At 41.2% G+C, this 19,056-nt stretch overlaps 1 protein-coding gene across 1 annotated transcript in view; it reads right to left on the reverse strand.

Annotated features, from left to right (window-relative positions):
- The window catches only part of col4a1 (collagen, type IV, alpha 1), a 38,370-nt gene that overhangs the window by 14,336 nt on the left and 4,978 nt on the right, over positions 1–19,056 (reverse strand). Inside the window, exons 2-18 of the mRNA XM_035175252.2 lie at positions 5,959–6,012; positions 3,621–3,710; positions 3,208–3,252; positions 3,042–3,086; positions 2,805–2,867; positions 2,651–2,704; positions 2,346–2,372; positions 2,166–2,240; positions 1,995–2,057; positions 1,786–1,821; positions 1,643–1,681; positions 1,411–1,503; positions 1,248–1,283; positions 1,079–1,138; positions 541–576; positions 389–433; positions 245–277 (exon numbers count right to left, since the gene is read on the reverse strand). Of these exons, the coding sequence (XP_035031143.2) occupies positions 245–277; positions 389–433; positions 541–576; positions 1,079–1,138; positions 1,248–1,283; positions 1,411–1,503; positions 1,643–1,681; positions 1,786–1,821; positions 1,995–2,057; positions 2,166–2,240; positions 2,346–2,372; positions 2,651–2,704; positions 2,805–2,867; positions 3,042–3,086; positions 3,208–3,252; positions 3,621–3,710; positions 5,959–6,012 (894 nt within the window). The remainder of the gene's footprint in view (positions 1–244; positions 278–388; positions 434–540; positions 577–1,078; positions 1,139–1,247; positions 1,284–1,410; positions 1,504–1,642; positions 1,682–1,785; positions 1,822–1,994; positions 2,058–2,165; positions 2,241–2,345; positions 2,373–2,650; positions 2,705–2,804; positions 2,868–3,041; positions 3,087–3,207; positions 3,253–3,620; positions 3,711–5,958; positions 6,013–19,056) is intronic.

Genomic DNA, 19,056 nt, shown 5'->3' on the forward strand with positions numbered 1-19,056 from the left:
TGTGTAATTTATATGCTGATGTAGGGAATTTTACTGTGAGAGAAAATCCTCCTCAAGTTGTCACTCAAGTGATGTGAATTAATGTTGTTTTCTCTGTCCGTAGAAGATGTTACACAATAGTCAGTAAATCAGTTGTAACTAAATGAATATGTGCTGACATCTGCTGGTAGTTTTTAGACCTGATCCTCTTTGTAACCAGTTACAGTTGCGTTTTCAGAAAAGAGGAAGGAGTGAGATCACTTACAAAACCTGGTGGTCCTCGTTCTCCTTTTTCACCCTGAAAAAAAAAGGGAGAACATTTTTACTTTTTATTTTTTAACTCTACACATACTAATATTTAATTAAATTTAAATATGTGTAGAGTTAAAAGAAATACAAATAATTTTACCTGGGAACCAACGTATCCGGGACCTCCTGGAAATCCTTTATCTCCCTGTGTGAATATATGTAGCACTTTAGCTTTTAAAAATGTATAATAATAAAGAAAACAACAATTGGACAGTAGAGTAGATGGATAATACAATAAGTTATTTTATTTACCTTTGTCCCATAATCTCCATCTTTTCCAGGTTTACCCTAAAGTCACAGAAACAGACTCACATTGATTAATGTTGTAGTAGATACATAGATAGACGCACTTTATTGATCCCAAATTGAGAAAATGTTTGTGTTTCAGCAGCATGTCAAGGGCATTGCCAATAGCAAAGACAGAAGAGATGACAAACTATAAATAAGAGACAAGTGTGCAAAATTGCAGTAGTTGTTTGCAACGGTAAAGGTAGGAATATGACTGAAATAAAATATGAATATAAGATGTGCAAAAACATTTTTTATTTTAATTTATTGCTGGAGTAATCAGAGTTTTGGTGTGGATCAGTGTTAGCCAAAAAATGGGTATATATTCAAAATCAGGTGACACAAGTTTGCAATGACACACAATTAAAAGAAAAAGTTACTTTCCCTTCTTTAATCAATCTCCATAAAATCACTGATGACTAACACTGAACTTTCATCTTTATTTATCAAACTATTATATTGTATAGAACTTTTTCCACACGTACATATTTTTGTCACTTACTCTGGGTCCAGGTGGTCCAGGTTCACCTTTAATACCATTGAGATGAGGTGTGCAGATGCCCTGCAAAAGATATCAAGCGTTTTGAAGAAGTAGAGCGATTAAAGATAAGAAAGAGACTGTGTTCACAGTAACATCAGACACCTCAACAGTTTAAGTGCAAAATACTAACTTTCTCTCCTTTATCTCCTTGAAGTCCTCTATCTCCCTGCAGGAATAAAAACACAAACACATTCAGGGAATAACACACAATATTAAAATCTTTATAAACTGATATTTGGTGATTGGTTTGTAAATTTTCTCTTTATTTCTTTGATAAAGAGCTGAGAGAGTACCGTATGTCCAGGTACGTAGACTGTGGTGTGTCCTTCCACTCCCTCTGATGGAGGTCCTGGGGGACCGGGGGGGCCCCGAAATCCTTGTTCACCCTGCAGAGAGACGGCAACAATAAACAACAGAATTAAGAGGAGACCACAAGACCTTTTCTTAATGAAGTTTTTCTTCTCTTATTATAAGAAAGATAGAACTTTTTTTGTGCACGGAGTGTATGAAAACTAAAATTCGCACCTTTTCTCCTTTTTCACTCACAAAAGCCAGCTTGTCACCCTGCAGGGAAGTTAAAAAAGAAACTGTTACAATGTCGTTTGAGTTGGATGCTCAAGACATTGTTTTATGAATTTAAAATTTATTGTATGTAGGATGACTCATACCTTCTCTCCAGCAGGGCCTGGGGGGCCTAGCTCACCCTGTGAAACACAGATATCCAATCAGTCAAACAAACTGTCATAAAATGTTACTATCTACAGAGATTCTTTTAAGTGTACATTTTTTTCCAGTATTTCCAGATGCTTTGACTCATAGAAAGTCAACACAGACTGTGTAGGATGATAAACTGCTCATCACTGTGGGAGAAACTTACTTTGGGTCCTTGGTAGCCGCGAGGTCCTGGAGGTCCGGTGGGTCCAGAAGGTCCGATCGATCCCTGCAAGAGAAAGACGTTTGGAAAGAACCTTGAATTACATCGTCTCTGTTTAAACACAAAAACACAAGAGCGGACAGACTCATGCACGCACATAAACACACAACGTACAGGTAATCCAGGTGTGCCAGGGAATCCTTTGTCTCCTTTCACGGGAACAATCCCGATCACACCACCAGCATCACCCTGTCAGAGGCAAAATAAAGAACAGATGTCTCATCACATTGGAAGATTGGTTCATACTTGTATTGTAAGACAAACAAATTTACATAGTAAGACAAAACGACTGACCTTTATTCCAGGAAATCCTGGGATGCCCTGAGGAGCGGGGACGAAGGAAAGAGATGAATAAATGTTGCATATACTGGTAGGATGAATATTTCTATTGCAAGTTACTGATCAGTTAAGTTATTTCTAGCTTATGTAGAAATTAAATTCCAATCTAACAGTTTTTATGTTTAATACAAACCAACTTTTTTCAAATGTACAAAAATATTCCCAGTGGCTGTTAAAACAAAGCAGTCTTTCTTGGTGTATCAGTAACTGAATGTGAGCTGGTTATTGAGGTGGTTGTCATGTGAGCTGAGCTTGTTTACCGGAGGTCCTTGAAGACCAGGAAAACCAGAGGTGCCATCCAGTCCTCTTTCTCCCTGAAACACACACACACAGTCAGAAGGGTTTAACATCAGCAATGGACACAAAACCTGGGGAAGCAAATCTGATTTTAAAACCTTTTTAAAAATGGCTTACTTTAGTCCCATTGCATCCTGGGATACCTGATGAACCTGGTGGGCCATCGTTTCCATTGATGCCCTGAGAGTCGGAGAGAACAAATAATCAGCAGCTACTTATTGACAGAATCTCTGCAGCTTCCTGATTATCTGAGCCACATAAAATGACCTAAATTGTGTTATTTTGAGGGTGTTACTGTTTAGATGGTGATTGGATGATAGGTAACGGGGCGGGAGGGGGGTTAAAGTAACTTACTGGTAGTCCTGGGTTTCCTGGGAAACCGTGCAGACCAGGAGGACCCTGTAACGTCAAAAGCCTATCAACATCACTGTCTCCAGATAATACAACAACCTAAACATGAGCAATATAAAAATAGTGCATATGATTAAATTCACATCATATCCTAACTCATGATACTTACCCTCACTCCTTTCATTCCAGAAGCCCCTGGTTCACCCATACCTCCCTAAGAAGAGACGGATGACCCCATGATCATCACAATCCACAGAAATTATAAAAACAAGACATCGGGACAGTTAATTGTCTTAGAAATTACAAATAATGGAAACAAAATGCAGATTCAATAGTACTTGAACAATTCACCAAACTTTCTTTTTGTGTCTTTAAACTTTATTAAACCCAGCTGCAGTCACGTGTGTGTGTGTGTGTGTGCGTGTGTGTGTGTGTGTGTGTGTGTGTCTACCCTGTTTATGTTAGGGCAAATAAAATCAGTCGACTATGTCACATGTCTGCATCATGGGACAAATATCAGATCCACCCGAAGTCATTTCAGGTTATTCATTTTAATGTGTGAGTGTATGAGTGTGTACTGACCGCGGGACCCATTGCTCCTGGAGGCCCCTCAGGGCCCTGCATCCCAGGAAATCCCATGTTACCTTGAAGACCAGGAAATCCCCGCTCACCCTATGACACACAGATTGTTAGGTTAATGATACAAAAGACCATACTTGTTTATATTAGAAGGAACTTTTTAATCCAACAATGTTAAAATAGTTCTCAAAATAGATTTCAAGACATTTTATTAATTATTATTAAATTATTTTTAAGGTCAATAAATGATTTTGAAAATGATGTATTTCAACGGGTTTGAAATCTTTTACCCAATAACTTACAAAATGTCACTTAATTCCGTAAATATGTAATAAAAAACGTAATGTTTTGACATAAATATTTCTTATTTTAAAATGGACATCACTATATTTTGATTCTTAATAAAGGCTTGTATATCTCTAGTGTTCAATGCAGTTTACTTTAATGATTTGAAAACAATAAACACAGATACTGGTGAAAACAAATCTCCCACTGTGACCTTCAAGGTGACCTTAAACTAAACCAGAATGAAATGATTATATTTCCACTATCTGCCACTAGATGGAGGCATTGCTTCACAAGCTCTCCATGAGTCGTTCTGGATTTATTTAAGGTCTATGATCACAACACATCTGATTTCTCTTAGTGGAGAAAATATTATGTGTTTTTTTACCATGGGAATTGTCCCGGGGTTACCGCGGCAACCCCATGTTGTGAAACTCCAGGAAGTGACATCATAAGACATAAAACTCTCAGGGGAGTTTGGGGAGAAGCTGCTTTGGAAACAGTTGAAACCAAACATTATTCTGTGAGCCTGAGATACTTTCTGGTCTTTTCTGGTTCCTGTTCTGATAATAATTTACTCCTAGTGGTCGTCCCTTAGACTACAGATAAAGATGAATGATGTGTCTACACTTCCTCCCACTATCCATAAATGAAGCCAAAATATCCTGGATACAAAGGGATAACCCTATGCCATCTTGGGCATTTGGAGTCAGAGTCTGCGCAGTAGCGAGGTCCTGTCGATACATGCGCTCAAGCAATCATGATTCATGAAACTTACTGTTGAAATAAAGATGTGAACTTACATCAGTGTAATAAACTAAATTGACAGAAACCATCTTTGAGAAAAATGTGTTTTATGTGTACTTTGACTTTTTAGTTTAGTCCCATCCAATAACAGTAGGAGGAGAAGGCAGGTTTATGACCCATACTACAGTCAGCCACCAGGGGGCGATCAAGACGCTGGGGCTTCACTTTTGGGGAGATGTCATATCATGAATCTTTATTTGCAGTCTATGAGCAGCCCTGATGTCCAGGTTGGGAACCTCTACTTAAGAGTGAGAGGGGTTTTTATGCGTTTTATCAAATAAAATATAATTTATCAACAAATTCCATTAAAAGACTGAAACCAACAATGTCATTCGAGTCTCTAAATACTTGACAATAATGAAATATCTACCCTCTATGTGGCACTTGGCACTAGCCCCATTCATTCCTGCTGAAGCCACATTCTTTCAAAATGGGTCACAGATATAAAGTTGAATTTTATAAAAAGCACAGTATTTTGTCTCAAACAGGAGTAAATAGTGAATTCATGTGGGACTATTTTCCTCTGTGGATTTGATTCACTGGCAGTAAGACAGTGAGCGTAGGACTGACTCACAGTAAACTACAGTGCCCATGTTCATTGTAATAAAGGAACATGATACCCAGTGTAATGTGGCACGCCGGTGTATTTTTAATGGTTTTGGGACAACAACCGACGTCCTGACACAGAGGAACAAGTTATATCAGGTTGTGGCTATTCAGACAACACACACAAGAACAATGTAGATATGGTTTGGTGTTTATACCACAACTGCTACCGTTGTTGTCCTTAGGGGGAAAAAAATTAACTTATATTAAAAATTATCTTTGTCCGACACAAACTTTCAGTGTTCCAGGTCAGTGATTAAAAGTCATGGTGGAGTGCTGACAGCCCGAGGGCTCGCAGCCAGTTTGTGGTTTGTGTATCCCCCACTTTTTCATCTTTATCTGAGAGTTTCCCTCTATCTGATGGGAACGGAGCCGTCAGCCCAGCTGTGTTTGCGGACATGCTCTAATTCAGACTGATCTTTGTTCTCGTCCCGGTCCCTGTTCTGTGACTGAGCCTCGTCCAGACCCAGCTCCAAAAACCCCATTAGTCCCAACATAGCGAGCATCGTGACAGCTGCTTCAGCCTCATGTGAGCCTACAAAGCCTGCACTTAGAATCAGTGAATAAACCTACTGAACTATTGGGCTATTATAAAAAAAATAAAAGTTGAAAGGGAAATTAAATCAGGAAAAATAAATCTCACCTTTGCTCCTTTCACGCCGCTGCAGTCACATTTCCCACATGATGTCCCACAACCCTGAGGAAGAGGAGAGACATAAAAATAAATGGTCCATCACTTGCACGAAGAAAAGAGAAAGAGCATCAGTGTGTTTGGAAAGAGAGATAATAAACATGGAGACAAAGGCACAAATGAAAATACTGTGTACCAGCTGGACCCTATAACAGACACCTTGTGAGGGTCACTGGGTGTCATCCAGCAGATGTGAAATAATGTGCTGCAATCCTGTCATTCTTTTATAGCATGTTAGGGTCTTGGCCTGTCAGATGGTTCAGAGATATTCCACTGACACTGTAAATCTCAGCATGACGGACTCCTGCAGTGTTTTCGTGCAAGCCTGACTGTGTCGTGCAAGTCTTACACTGATCTGTGCCACAGATGATCATTTTTAAACCAGAGACATTGAAATGTCAAAGGATGATTCGTGAGTTTTCCGCCTCAGCTGCACCTTATACCTGCACCTTATACCTGCATTAACTTCTTTTTTTGGCCACTTGGTGCCAGCGGAAACAAGCTGTAGACACAACAGTCACATTAGCATTTAGGGGGTTCAATTGGCAAATATGGAATATAATAAGTCCTGTATGTTGCACCACCATGTTTCTACAGTGGCCCAGAACAGACAAACCAAACACTGGCTCTAGAGAGGGCCTCTCACATTTCATCTCTCAGTTTCTCCGTTTGCTTGGGTGAGGAATGTGAGGTAAGCACATTATTCCACTGGTTGCAATATATAATGTAATCGCTAGATGTCACTGCATCACCACTTGTTGCCAACGTAGCAGGTTTAATTTGCCAAAAAACGATATCAGCTATGTCTGAAAATGATGCTGATGGAAGAAGCTTAAAAACAAATTAGAAGTAAAGAGAAATGCAGATTTGCGTGATAATCATCTTTGGTTCCACTACATGAACCATGTTCACATGCACTTATATAATTTTATCCATTGCTAATATCACTATATTAACTATGTAGCTTTAATTTCACTGATGATACTGTTGGAAACAAAGAAGGTCTTTATATCCTGTGATCAAGTTACTATTAAACCATATCAAGGGACCTCTGATTAACTTTGAAGCAGGATTTTCAGACAGAAGAACATCACCACAGCTGCTTTGGCCCTTTTAGCTCCCCCTCTACCCCTCCGCCTGTTTCCTCTCCTCTGGGGTCTCCAGGGGCTGGAGCCTGGGAACTGGCCTCAATTGCCTTGGCTCTTTCTTTCAGGGCTCCTCTCCTCCTTCTCCCCTCCATCCTCCAGCTGTTGCTCAACTCACGTGCACTGCGTCCGGCCAAGATGCTGTCAGGGCTTTGGAAGGACTCTTTGGACTTGGGCAGAGAATGCAGAGCTCCGCCGACGACAAATATTTCTCTCTGGCCTTCTGTCACGATCTCACAGTAAATGGCCCCGTTACGATTCATCTTGATCCCTGCCAAACCTTTTAAACCTTACATCTCATATAAGTCAATCTATGTTCTATAACTTATTATCCCCTCCAAACACATCCCATGTTTTCCTTGTTAGACACAATCCTCTGCAACATACCTGATAACTGAATCAATATGTGGACCTAAGACCATGGGAAACCACGGGAAACGCACTTCACTCAGGATCTGGGGCCCCAGCTGCCCACGACCTGTCCCACCGCACTTGTTCTCCTCTATTTGCACTGAATTACGCACATGTGGCCTGACGCACTATGTCATTTCCCATTCCTGCTCGCTCACACATCACTCCATCTCACATCTGCACCTCTGGTTTCCTTAATTGTTTTCTCAGGAAAACTTGAGGAACACCTGCTTCAGATCAGATTAGTGTCGCAAGACAAACAGCAGAGGAGGAGTATGGATTCCGACGATTAAGCACATGTGTGTTTTATTATAACGAACCTGCAGGCTCACAGAGAGAAGAGCTCCTGGTGCTGGATTGTTGCGATTTCTTTTTACCAATTCACTAAGGGAGTTAAGGCACGTCAATGCAATGAGGGACCATTGCATATTGTCATCACCACTAAAGTAAATCCCAGCTACTCTCGGTGAAGTGTTCCCTCATTCACCTGTCGCTCTGTGTCCGTCTAATTCTTGTTTTTTTTTCTCTTTGTCTGCTGTTTAAGACACAACTGGACAGAGCAGACATTCCTTCATGCCGGTGGCCATGCAGCCTCAAAATGAGACGAAACGACGCTGTGTGCGCTAGTGATGACACGCCACTATACCCTGTGGTGTCTGCCGCTGGATCTACAAACACAGCGCCGCAATCTGCAGATAGATCAAAGTAGCACTGCTTTGATGTCGCCCGTTTGTTTCTCCTTTTACGTCCGTTACGCACCGTCACAAACCCAAACACCAGATGGGAGCGATGGAACAAAGACCCAACTGTCATCTGCACAAAAAGAGCGTCTTGCTAATGAGTCTTGAAGCCATGAAGCGGATGACTGCCCAATTTGGTATCTGGGCTCTTTGCAGGACAGAGGCATCTTAAGAGGAGCTTATCATACAGATCCTCAGGTATATAGCTTGATGAAGGACATCACTATCTTCCTATACCACAAGCTATACAGTCTATAAAGGCCTCATGGAATCTGTATCAGGAGAGAAAAACTTGATTCAGTTTATCCTTAACAAACAGCTTCGTACACAAGTGACTTTACTGATCGATACTTTACCTAAAAAATATATTTACCTTATTAGTATATGATGCATTGTTATTAAACTGCCCAAAAAGTATATTCTGAAATCTTTGAGATTTTATGCAGGTAATGTTTTAAACTATTCATCTATACTTGTAGTGGAGTATTCTACTCTGTGGTTGGTTACCAGCGCAGTATACAGGCTGGGCACAAGTGGGATTTTTCTGGATCCAGACTGTGAGAAAATAAATAGATGAAGATGATGTTACTCAGCCCAAACAGTGTGATCGTCCGCAGAGCAAACAGACGGAGCAGAGGCTCTGCCGTGATGAGTGTGTGCGTCCACTGTGAATATACAGTGGCTGGTGAGTCACTGAGCTATGAAGAAACTGAACCAGAGCCAGTAAACCTCTGTGGCCTTACGTGTCTCCGGATGTGTGTTTATAAGCCTGGATGGCAGGTCTGGATTTCACCAATCTGTGAAAAGCCAAGATGACGCAATGCATTAAATCCACTGGGCGCTGTGCAAAAAAAGTGCCTTATCATGCTTGTGTGTACAGTGTGTTTGTAGTTGTTTACAGAGGCGGGAGTGGGCTAAGAAACAAAAAAAGGCCGTGGCACACAGAGGCACGTTCGCAGGCCTTCATAGACTGATACAGTATCTGAGCACTGTGTGCTGTGGCCGAGGTTTCTAGGGTTACGTCAGTTGAAGCCTCATCCCAAAAGGCCCCATGTTTAAACAACACTTGCTTGACATGTCTGACGTAGTTGAATACGTGAGTCCGGCTGTGAGATGAGCTCAGGAGAGAGGAAGTGATGAGTAATGTTTGCTCTCGGGATTACAGAGCTCGACGCAGAGCAAGAGATCTTTTTACACTTTTAATGTAAACCCAGGCTGAGTGTACAGAGCTGTTACATAACTGGATCCACATATGAGCCATATATAAAGCAGATACACTTTGCCCAATTGTCACAGAAATGTCAACGTTCAAATTATCATTTTCTGAGCACTTTAAGGATTCCTCATTCATGTTGGCCTAAAGGTAGGATTGGTAAATTGTTTCTGAAACACTTTTTGTCTTATTGGTTGAAATCCTCTTCACATCCGGATAGCCATTCAGACCGAATTAAATGATTGGTTGGCGTACCTGTCTGTCACTATCTGACCTGCCTGCCTGCACGCACCCTGCCCATGATAGCCAGAAGTTAGGGAGTGAGTCACGGAAAAGTTGTGAGGCAGTGCACATACATGTTTTTGGGGGCAGTGCTGATGGGAGGGGTTAAGATGTACTGGCTGCATATTTTCAAAGTGTAGCCTGCTCTTGCTAGTTTTTCCAGGATTACCAACCCTAGCTTTAAATGATGCGCTTCAAAGTGTGGAAAGTTCAACCATGGAGATTGACCAGGTCCATTTAGTAGCTTTTCTGGAGCTTTACTGAAACGTTATTCATGTTATAATAGTATATACATTATTTAACAAGAATATAATATAACATTCTTTTTAATAATGTTATTTCTGGGTGCAAACCTGATATAAAATTAACCTTAAATTTCAACATTGCTTCAGTGATAATCTGGTTGATGCATTAACATTGATTCAATGCTGATTCAGTGTTGGTCCGCTATCTGGGTTCTGATCAGCTAATGACATATCACTCAGGCCTTCGTGCTAAATAACTTTTCTACAACCAATCAATTCAGCCCCATATCTGTAACCATGCAGAATCAGACTGCATTCCTGACCTCGCTTTTCTCATGAAACATCCTGTTACAGACGTGAGGCATCTTAACTACATTTTGCACAAAGGCTAAACAATTGAGGGGAAAGGAGAAAAGAGTAATTTGCACAATTTGTTAGCTTTTGTCAAGGGAACTGTTTTTTCCCAAACCAACAGGGGGGTCTCTTTCTTTGCAGCCTGCAGAATAAAGACAGTTTGTCCTTCAGCTTTCTGTGGCTGCATGACTCACTGCATCTGTTCTTCTTGGCAAAGTGGGCAAATCCACTCCTCATGTGTTCCAGCCAATCTCTAAACATGACAAGGGTACTTCAGTGTCTCCTCAAAATCCTCAACTGTTTTCCCTTGCGTGAAACACACATGCACACATTTGGACCACAGGTTTCATTAAAAGCATTACAGCAGTACTGATTGCTACCACACGGGGGCAGAAATGTCCCCATCGCTGCAGTGCTCCACATTTACGTACAGCTGTGGGTGTTTCACTGTGTTTTCATTCTGTGTTAAGGAAAAATTAAGATCACACAAACATCTGCTCAATGTCATCTACAGACGTTTTCTCAGAACGACATCACATTCCTGCCATAACCTCCCACCGCTGCTGAACCAGTATCTCATAAATCCCCGTGGTGAGTGTGGGAGGATTTGTTCATTCACATCCCTCTCCGCATTTTTTTGCACATGTATATTCATAGTCCATACACACAGTTGAATAATAGCCAATTAAAGCATTAAGACAACACAACGGCTATCACAAAAAAGAAGAATCATGGGATCAAGCTGTGGAATTGCAAGAATGCTGTTTTTTTCTGTACTAACTGGATTGTGTCCTTATTGGAAAACAAACAAACAACGTGAGGCGTTCTGTCAGGAAGGCTTTAGGAAGTCAGGTGACAGTGAAATTATCCTGAGGAGGAGAAGAGAAGAAGAACAACAACAAGAAGAAAAAGAACAAGAACAAGAGCAAGAGCAAGAAGAAGAAAAAATAATCCCCCACTTTAATTCGTCTCTCAGGGCTTCTGTACATCTGTAACTACAGTCATGAGTCAAAGTTGTGACTCCTCTTATCGGGAATCAGAGCAGAGGAACATTTGCTGACATCAGAAAACAAAGCACAAGGTTTTCTGACAAAATAGTGTGAAAGTCTATGTCGCCAGAGAAAAGGATTTTGTTGGAGAGTTTTCTCCCAGTTTTATCTTTTCAGCGGTGGGGAAGTGGAGCAGGTTCCTTCCTTCCACATTGATAATGGATTTTACTGAGTGAAATGCCAACATTTAGTTGTTTGTAGTCTCCCAATTAAAACAATAAGAAATGACCTAGTTTGACGAAGGAGTGTCGGATCATGGGATGGAAGTCTACCCAACACGACTGAGGCACAAATCATATTCTCAGATAATTTAATGTATCAAGTGACCAATGCTAACAGAAAAAACAGCCGACTGGCTAACTGGCCAACAGTGTGTTATTCCTCTGTCAAAGGTTGTTTAAGGCAGAGAGTGTGACGCAGTAAAATAAAACGTCCTATTAACTTGAATAAAATCTGAGATTCCTTTGGGTTTGATGATTGTTGGAAACATTTTGGATAATGTCAGCACACAAGCCGCTAAAATATATGTCATAAGTCGAGTCGTTTTTAAACATTTTAATCAAGAATGGTTAAATTATTGCTTTTTCTCATCAGTACATCTGAAGTTCATCAGTGTGGTTAAAGAATAGGTTATAAATTATTTTCCCAATGATACTAACATGTGCAAACTGACACTGGAAGAGTTTCTGTTTCTGTTTTGTTCTTTCACCATCACAATACAAATCAGATGTTAAACGTTACTTTTATGTTAATTTACTGCATGTCTCCCCCTACTCTCTGATCCCGTTTCCTGTCATTGTTTAATAAAGCCAAAAATCTAAAAAACATTTTAGTTTTTCTTTCTGCCCCTAAATGGAAAAGGAAACTGACTCTGCTTTCCAGAAGTCAGGCTTTCACACCAACAAGTGCCAGCACATTGTTTTATAGTGAGCCACAAAGCTGTGAAGATAATTGGTAAATCTGCTGCCTGGATTTCTCGTTGGACAAAAGCTCACAACTGTCTGAGAGTCTGAGTCATGATCCCTGTACACAATACAACCAAATTGTTGCATCACTTCGCTTTGTGTTTACTTTTGTCTTCTGTGTTTTGGGCAGTCTTCTATTTGTGTTGACTTTAAGTTGGCTGATTTAGTTTCTCTCAGTGACGTCTGATGAGATACTGTGCTTTCGTGTCCTGTCAGTAAACACTGTGCAACTCCGCGAAATGGATCACATCGCCGAACTTTCCCATCAACATCTGGATTCATGTGTAGATTGAGTGAGCCTCATTGAAATAACAAGAGGAGTCGAACACCTCACATGCTTCTGTGCCCCTTTAAAGTCAATCTCATTTCCTGCACAGATAAGTAATGTTTCAAGGCCGTATCTACAGCACCGACATTAGGAGCCATCAAACTGGATCCTGCTCCGTTCCAGTAAATTTAGCACATCACATCAGTTTAAACTCGTCTAAGTCACTTCATAGAGACACAGCACAGATCACGACTTCCATATGGAGACAATCAGGATAGGTTTACTCCATAAACGTCACGGTGATCTCACTCGGCTCATTAAGCGGCACTAAAAGAGACAGTTACGAAGCACATGGAGATACAGCAACACAGTGTCCTGTAGCAGATTAACCAGCAACAGCATAAATACAAGCACATGTGCACAAACTAGAAAACGCACAAACCTACACAAGTCATATGCTCATTTAAATATAAATGGAATCAGGTCATAAGTCAGTGTCTCTGTGAATATTGTTTTGAGCTTTTCCCTTTCCTTTAATCAGGTGCTACTGACCACAATGCTGTCAACAGTCCTCAGCTACGGACTGAAACAGGAGCGAGACATAAGCATATAAAAAAAGAAATGCTGAAAGATAAGTGGAGGAGGAGAGATAATTGTATTGAGAATGTGCGGGGTAGAACTGCTCTGACATTCCTGGCCTTCTCTGGTCCTGAGAGGCTGGGATGAAAGAACAGAGGTGGAGGAGGAGGAGAGGAGAATATTTCTGGTCACACTGCCTTACTTGGAAGACGAGGATCCTGGTGCAACTTGCTCTGTAAACAAGCATGAGTGTGTGTCTGTGTGAGAATGAGCGGCACGTGCACATACTGGACCAGCGCGATGTGAAGCGGCGTGTTTCAGATACCGAGATAAGCCAAACCCAGTTTTCATATCAACGACTCCTGTGAGCTATACATATATTTCATATTCTCTTCTTTTCAGTGCATTTAAGTCATGTTTAACACAGATATTTTATTAATTTAGTGAAGACTCCTGCCTTCCATCAAAGTGTAACAGATAACAGTTTTCCAGTTTTTGTGGTAAGTTCAGTCAGCCTGCAGAAGTTTCATATTAAACAAATATGATCTCTCTTCTCAAATCTCCAATCTCTCTTCTCCTTTAACTCAAGGCAAAAAAGCTCATTCCTATAATTTCCCAAAATTTTGAACTTTTCCATTAACAAATGCCAAAAACATCCAGAGGACACAAAGTAGTGTAGTTTCACATCAGTTCTCCAGAGGAACCCAAGGCCAGATTCAAAGCCCTCTATACCTGCTGATGTATTATATGTACATTTTACAATAAAACAGGGATGTGTTTAGTGTTTCCTTTATTTAAGGAGTCCTTGAGCACTTATTTGCTGAGACCAACGTGATGTAAAACATGTTCTGTTCTAGCTGCAGGCAGCAGGTATTCATTTGCAAAATAGAAATAATTTAGGGTTTCTGTAACCAAAAGCAGATGCATCGGCAGAGAGCTGTACACATGCACACACACACATGCACTGGATATAAACACAAACAGAAAAATGAAAACCAGACACTGAGAAAATCCTAGTGGGATTCATAGAGTCAGAACCTACACTTTTTTTTCCCTGAGAAAATCTAAGATTGGAAGAAAATATATGTGAAGTGACTGAGTGGGAGTATGAGAACACAACCACACACACACACACACACACACAAGATAATTAACAAATGCACTAATCAGTCACCAGTGTGCTCATGCATGACCAAGTGGGACCAGGTTAATGTGTCCTGGGGCTCAAAGTGGGAAAGTTTGTAAAACACTGCATCAGATACCTCATCCACAATCAACGTGATGCAGGTCTACGCTTAACGTTTGCCTCACTGGGATCAAACATGAACATGAGCCTACAGTCATTCTACTGTGAAGCCAAACATGTCCATCTGTTGACACAGGGGCGAACACACAGCTCGTCCACTGGGACTGCAGGAGTTGTTGAACATGTCAGCAGACATGCGACAGGGGGCAGGAACATTGCACAGGCATGTGCGGCGAGATGTTCACAGTCCACTCAGGAATTCTCACACGTAAAATTAACTCAGGAAATGGGAAAAGTGTTTTTAAAGAGTTTCTCAGGCCCTGCTGGTTGGCACAGTGTTATAACTGGCTGAGCTTCAAGTGCCGGCGGGGCGAGTCCAGCTGACGGAGGAAAACTGCTGATCGCTCACTGTCGCCTACAGAAGACACGCCCAACAGTCCCCTTGAAGTCAATCAAGCTGCAACACATTTCACAGATTCATAGATATGTTCAGCAAATGTATCAGATTTTATTAATTCAAGACCCAAGAATGATTTTCTGGCAATTCTGTGAAAATGTAGAAAAATGCCTCTAAAGAAAATAACAACTCCTCAAACCGCCCCCTGATTTGTATCTGCACCAACATTTGATGGATTCATCTCTGACCCATACTGGATCCCTCCACCGAGTTTTGTGGACAACTGTTCAGCAGAGTTAAGAAATCAGACTGAAGCAAAAATAATCAAAAAGTTAAAGGAAACAAACACAGAACCCAAACTGGCCAACTTTCACTCAACTGCATTCAAGCAAATTCCACATCACATTGAACTCTAACTGATCCTATACAACACCCCTGCCTTAGATTACAGAGGTCCGTGACCTGTCTTGATCAACCAGTCTGTCAGCATACATGACCCTCGCTGGCTCATCCTGTTGACCTGCGACCTCTGGACAGGCCATTAGAGAGGATTTAGACCTTCAAACAGAGCTTTCAATTTAGGGGTCATCTTGATAACTCGGCTCGTCCTCAGCGTCCATGTGTGTGGACAAAATGTTACCTTGTTAACAAATTAAGCCTGATTCCCGCTAATCTTTTGGTCTTAGACGGGACTTTACGGCTCCAATTACAGCGCAAACAGACGTGCACATGTCTCGTCCGGAAGCTCTGTGCTCAGGATAAAACACACTTTTTAGCTCTCAAATGCAGAAGATGGGCAAAACTGAAAATCGAACAAGACGAATCTGGTGCTGTAAGATTTATCTCACTGCAGCAGTTTATTATGGGCTTTTTTGATTTGTGTGCTGAGCTCTGTTCGCTTGCCCACACATCAGTGGTCTGGGCGGTTATTGTTCCACAATATTGAAACAGTGAACAAACAGTTGAAAAAGAAAAACATTCCTCAACAATCCCACAGGAACAGGATCGGTCCATGTCCGACTAATAAGCACAAACGTCAAATCTAAAGCTCCCGGTACCTCTGCCCTTCTTTCTCTTGTTTGCAGCTGCAGTGGTTTTTGGCTTAGGAATAAAATATGACCGTAAAAATAGTTTTTCTCGGAGAACAAATCAGGTATTGGGGCAGTGAGAGGGAGAAAATCAGTGGATGGTGGAAACAGAGAGACGAGAGACGTTTGTTTTCTCTGAGAAAGAGCCAGCTCAGCTCACGTGTGCGGCTGCAGAGCTCTAAGTGCTTCACCGCTGCCCGTGGCTCCTCTGTGAATATGCTGCACTGTGCCACAGGATGTGGGACAGAGGAAGCCATTCTTTCTGCGAGGAGGAAGGCCTCTTCCTTGCCTTTTATGCTCACAAAGACAAGAAGGGGTTGGGTCAGCCTCCCCGTCTCTCTCAAGAGTGCTCTGGTATCTGGGAATAACGTCAGCACGTGAAGACAAGCAGTGACCTCTGTGACACGAGTACCAACCGAATATGTCCAACCTGGAATTCTCTCACGCAAACTCAGAGAAGACTTTTTTTTTTTTTTACCTCTGTCTCTAACATTCACACGTTACATGGAAGCACCTGGTATGTGAGTGAGTCATTGACATAAAGACGTGGGACCATCACTGTTATATGAGGTGACACTAGCCTTCTGGGAGTTTACATATGCAGGAAGTGTGTATACATGTTTGAACAAAGGCTTTTCCATGTATGTATGCCGCACATACGATGATGTTGTTGGATCAAAGGAGGAATTCCCCTGATATTCATATCATCACCACTTGAAAAGATTACAGCTTGAGACATATTATCGGTGTCATCATGAATCTTTGCCAATATGAAAGCTTTTATTTAGCAAAATAAACAACACAGAAAAGATTTGCATTAAAAAAAACTTTTATTTTCTTATTCCAAGTTCTTTGTATTGGTTGTATTTTAGAATTCTTTCTATTTATAGTTCTTACCTCGGCCAAGGATGTTATGGTTTTAATCCTGTCCATTTGTTTGCTGGTTGGTTTACACGCTTGTAAGCAAGATTATGCAAGAATTACTAAACAGATTCCCACAAAACTTGGTGGAAGGATGCCGTATCGGTCAGGGAAAAGGTGTGGATCCAGATCGGGGGGCATACACAGGACTTTTTCACTTTAATTAATATTGCGAGATTTGCATTTTTCAAGGGGATTAATATCTATGGGTGTGTGGCATATGGTGTAAAATATATCAGCTGATCGGTAATGGAAATCTTTTACTCATCTTTTTTCAGTATTGGCCTCCAAAATTCCATATCGGCTCTATTAAGAATAAATGTGAGGAAGAGGAAATCCCAGGGACCAGAGTAAGACAGCCGTTAGCCCAGCCTTTCACTTCCCACCAAACTAATGGATAATTGAACCCTTTAGCCCCATTAACAGAGCACACACTTAAGCTTATATCCAATAGACAGAGCTGCCCTCTATTGTTCTCCTGTTTCCACATCAGGCCTTATCTCCAACACCGCCATTACATCACTACCGTCTGAACATATAGCGAGACTGTAACTTACGGATTTCCCCGCCCTGAGGCTTTAGAGACGCTGACAACAGAGTATCAGCTGAAAATAACATAATCTACCCCTATAGACTATACGTATTGAATGATTTCCTCGTCTCCTGGTGTGAGGCGCATCACGTGACCGGCGCAGCTTAGTTCCTACTCAAACTTATCTGATTAGGACTTTTTCTTTCTGGGAAACTTCAGTAAAAGAACAGCTTCGTAAATGAACAATTGTCATTGTGCAGCGAGTGAACAGAGCACAGCCGCATGAAGAGCAACACAGGAGGAGATGAATAAAGCATCTGTTCCTCCTGGAAAGTGGATCAAGGGTCCGGGTATGGATGCACAGGCACTCTCAGCTCCTCTGAATTACCGCAGGGTCTGACTCACTATCTGCTATTTCTATCAGTCCACCTCCGCTGTTCATTTAGTGCAATAACACGCCAGTACAACCATGTCTGGTACAAATTAAAAAGTAACTCTAGCTCAGGTTGATGAAGAGGAATAAGGAAGGTCTGCAGTGAGATGAACAGATTGAAAATTAGTGAAATTCCCCTTTAAATCTTGATCGGATGTGATGTGAATAAACAGTTTCCTGGTTTAGCTTGAAGAAGAACAACCAAATATTGACAGACGGGACATCATTTAAGGGACAACCGTAAAGACCAAAGTCTCACTGGGGTCTGACACGCTCTCTGCTATTTCTATTATTCCACCTCCGCAGTTAATTGAGTGCAATAACAGTCCAGTCCTGTCATGTCTGGTAGAAATTAAAAAGTAACTCTATAGCTGAGGTAAGAGGAAGAGGAAGGTCTGCAGTGGGAGGTGTGGTGATAGATAGAGTTAAAAACCAGACAACTTTAGTTAAGACATCACCGTCATGGTTACCTGAGAGAAAAGGGAATTGTCTCCTTTCATCTGAAGCCAAAAGACACCAAATATGACACATTCACCTTTTAATTGGACATATATGAAACATTAGACCAGCTCATATCTAAGATCATTCCCTGCATTCATCATGGCTCAATCTGCCATCACTGAAGCCATCAGTCACCCTCTCAACACATAAACCCACCTTCTCCTTTACTCTCTCTCCTTATCATCTCATCTTCACTGAGATAAATCTGTGTGACAGAGGATTATGTAAGCGATTGTAGGAACATCTTACCAGATGTGTAGCCTGTGAGGCCTTATTTTCTGATCTAGTCTTGCGATGTGAGAATGCTTGTTATTTACAACCAGAGGAAGTTTATCCTAAAATCTGGGATTCCGAGAGAGGCCACATTTAAAGACCTAGCCCTCTGCTGTGTTTACATCGTATTAAAGGGGAATTCCAGTATTTCTCAACTTGGAGCGAGATGTGTGTAATGTTGCCAAACTCTTAGCAAAGTCCCAGAATAACAACTTGAGTCTTTTATAGTGTCTTTTATTGTTGTTTATAGTTTCCCCATACGATTAAATTGGAGCCACTGTCACCGGGTCATGGATCCACTGGACCAATTCCAAAAGTTGTTTCAAGTGCCATTCACTCACACACCCACATTTATAAAACAACGTATAAAAAACTCAATCTTAGGTAAGAGGAGTACAGACAATCTGC

The sequence above is a fragment of the Hippoglossus stenolepis genome, chromosome 13 (genome assembly GCF_022539355.2).
Source record: "Hippoglossus stenolepis isolate QCI-W04-F060 chromosome 13, HSTE1.2, whole genome shotgun sequence".
Taxonomy (NCBI): Eukaryota; Metazoa; Chordata; class Actinopteri; order Pleuronectiformes; family Pleuronectidae; genus Hippoglossus; species Hippoglossus stenolepis.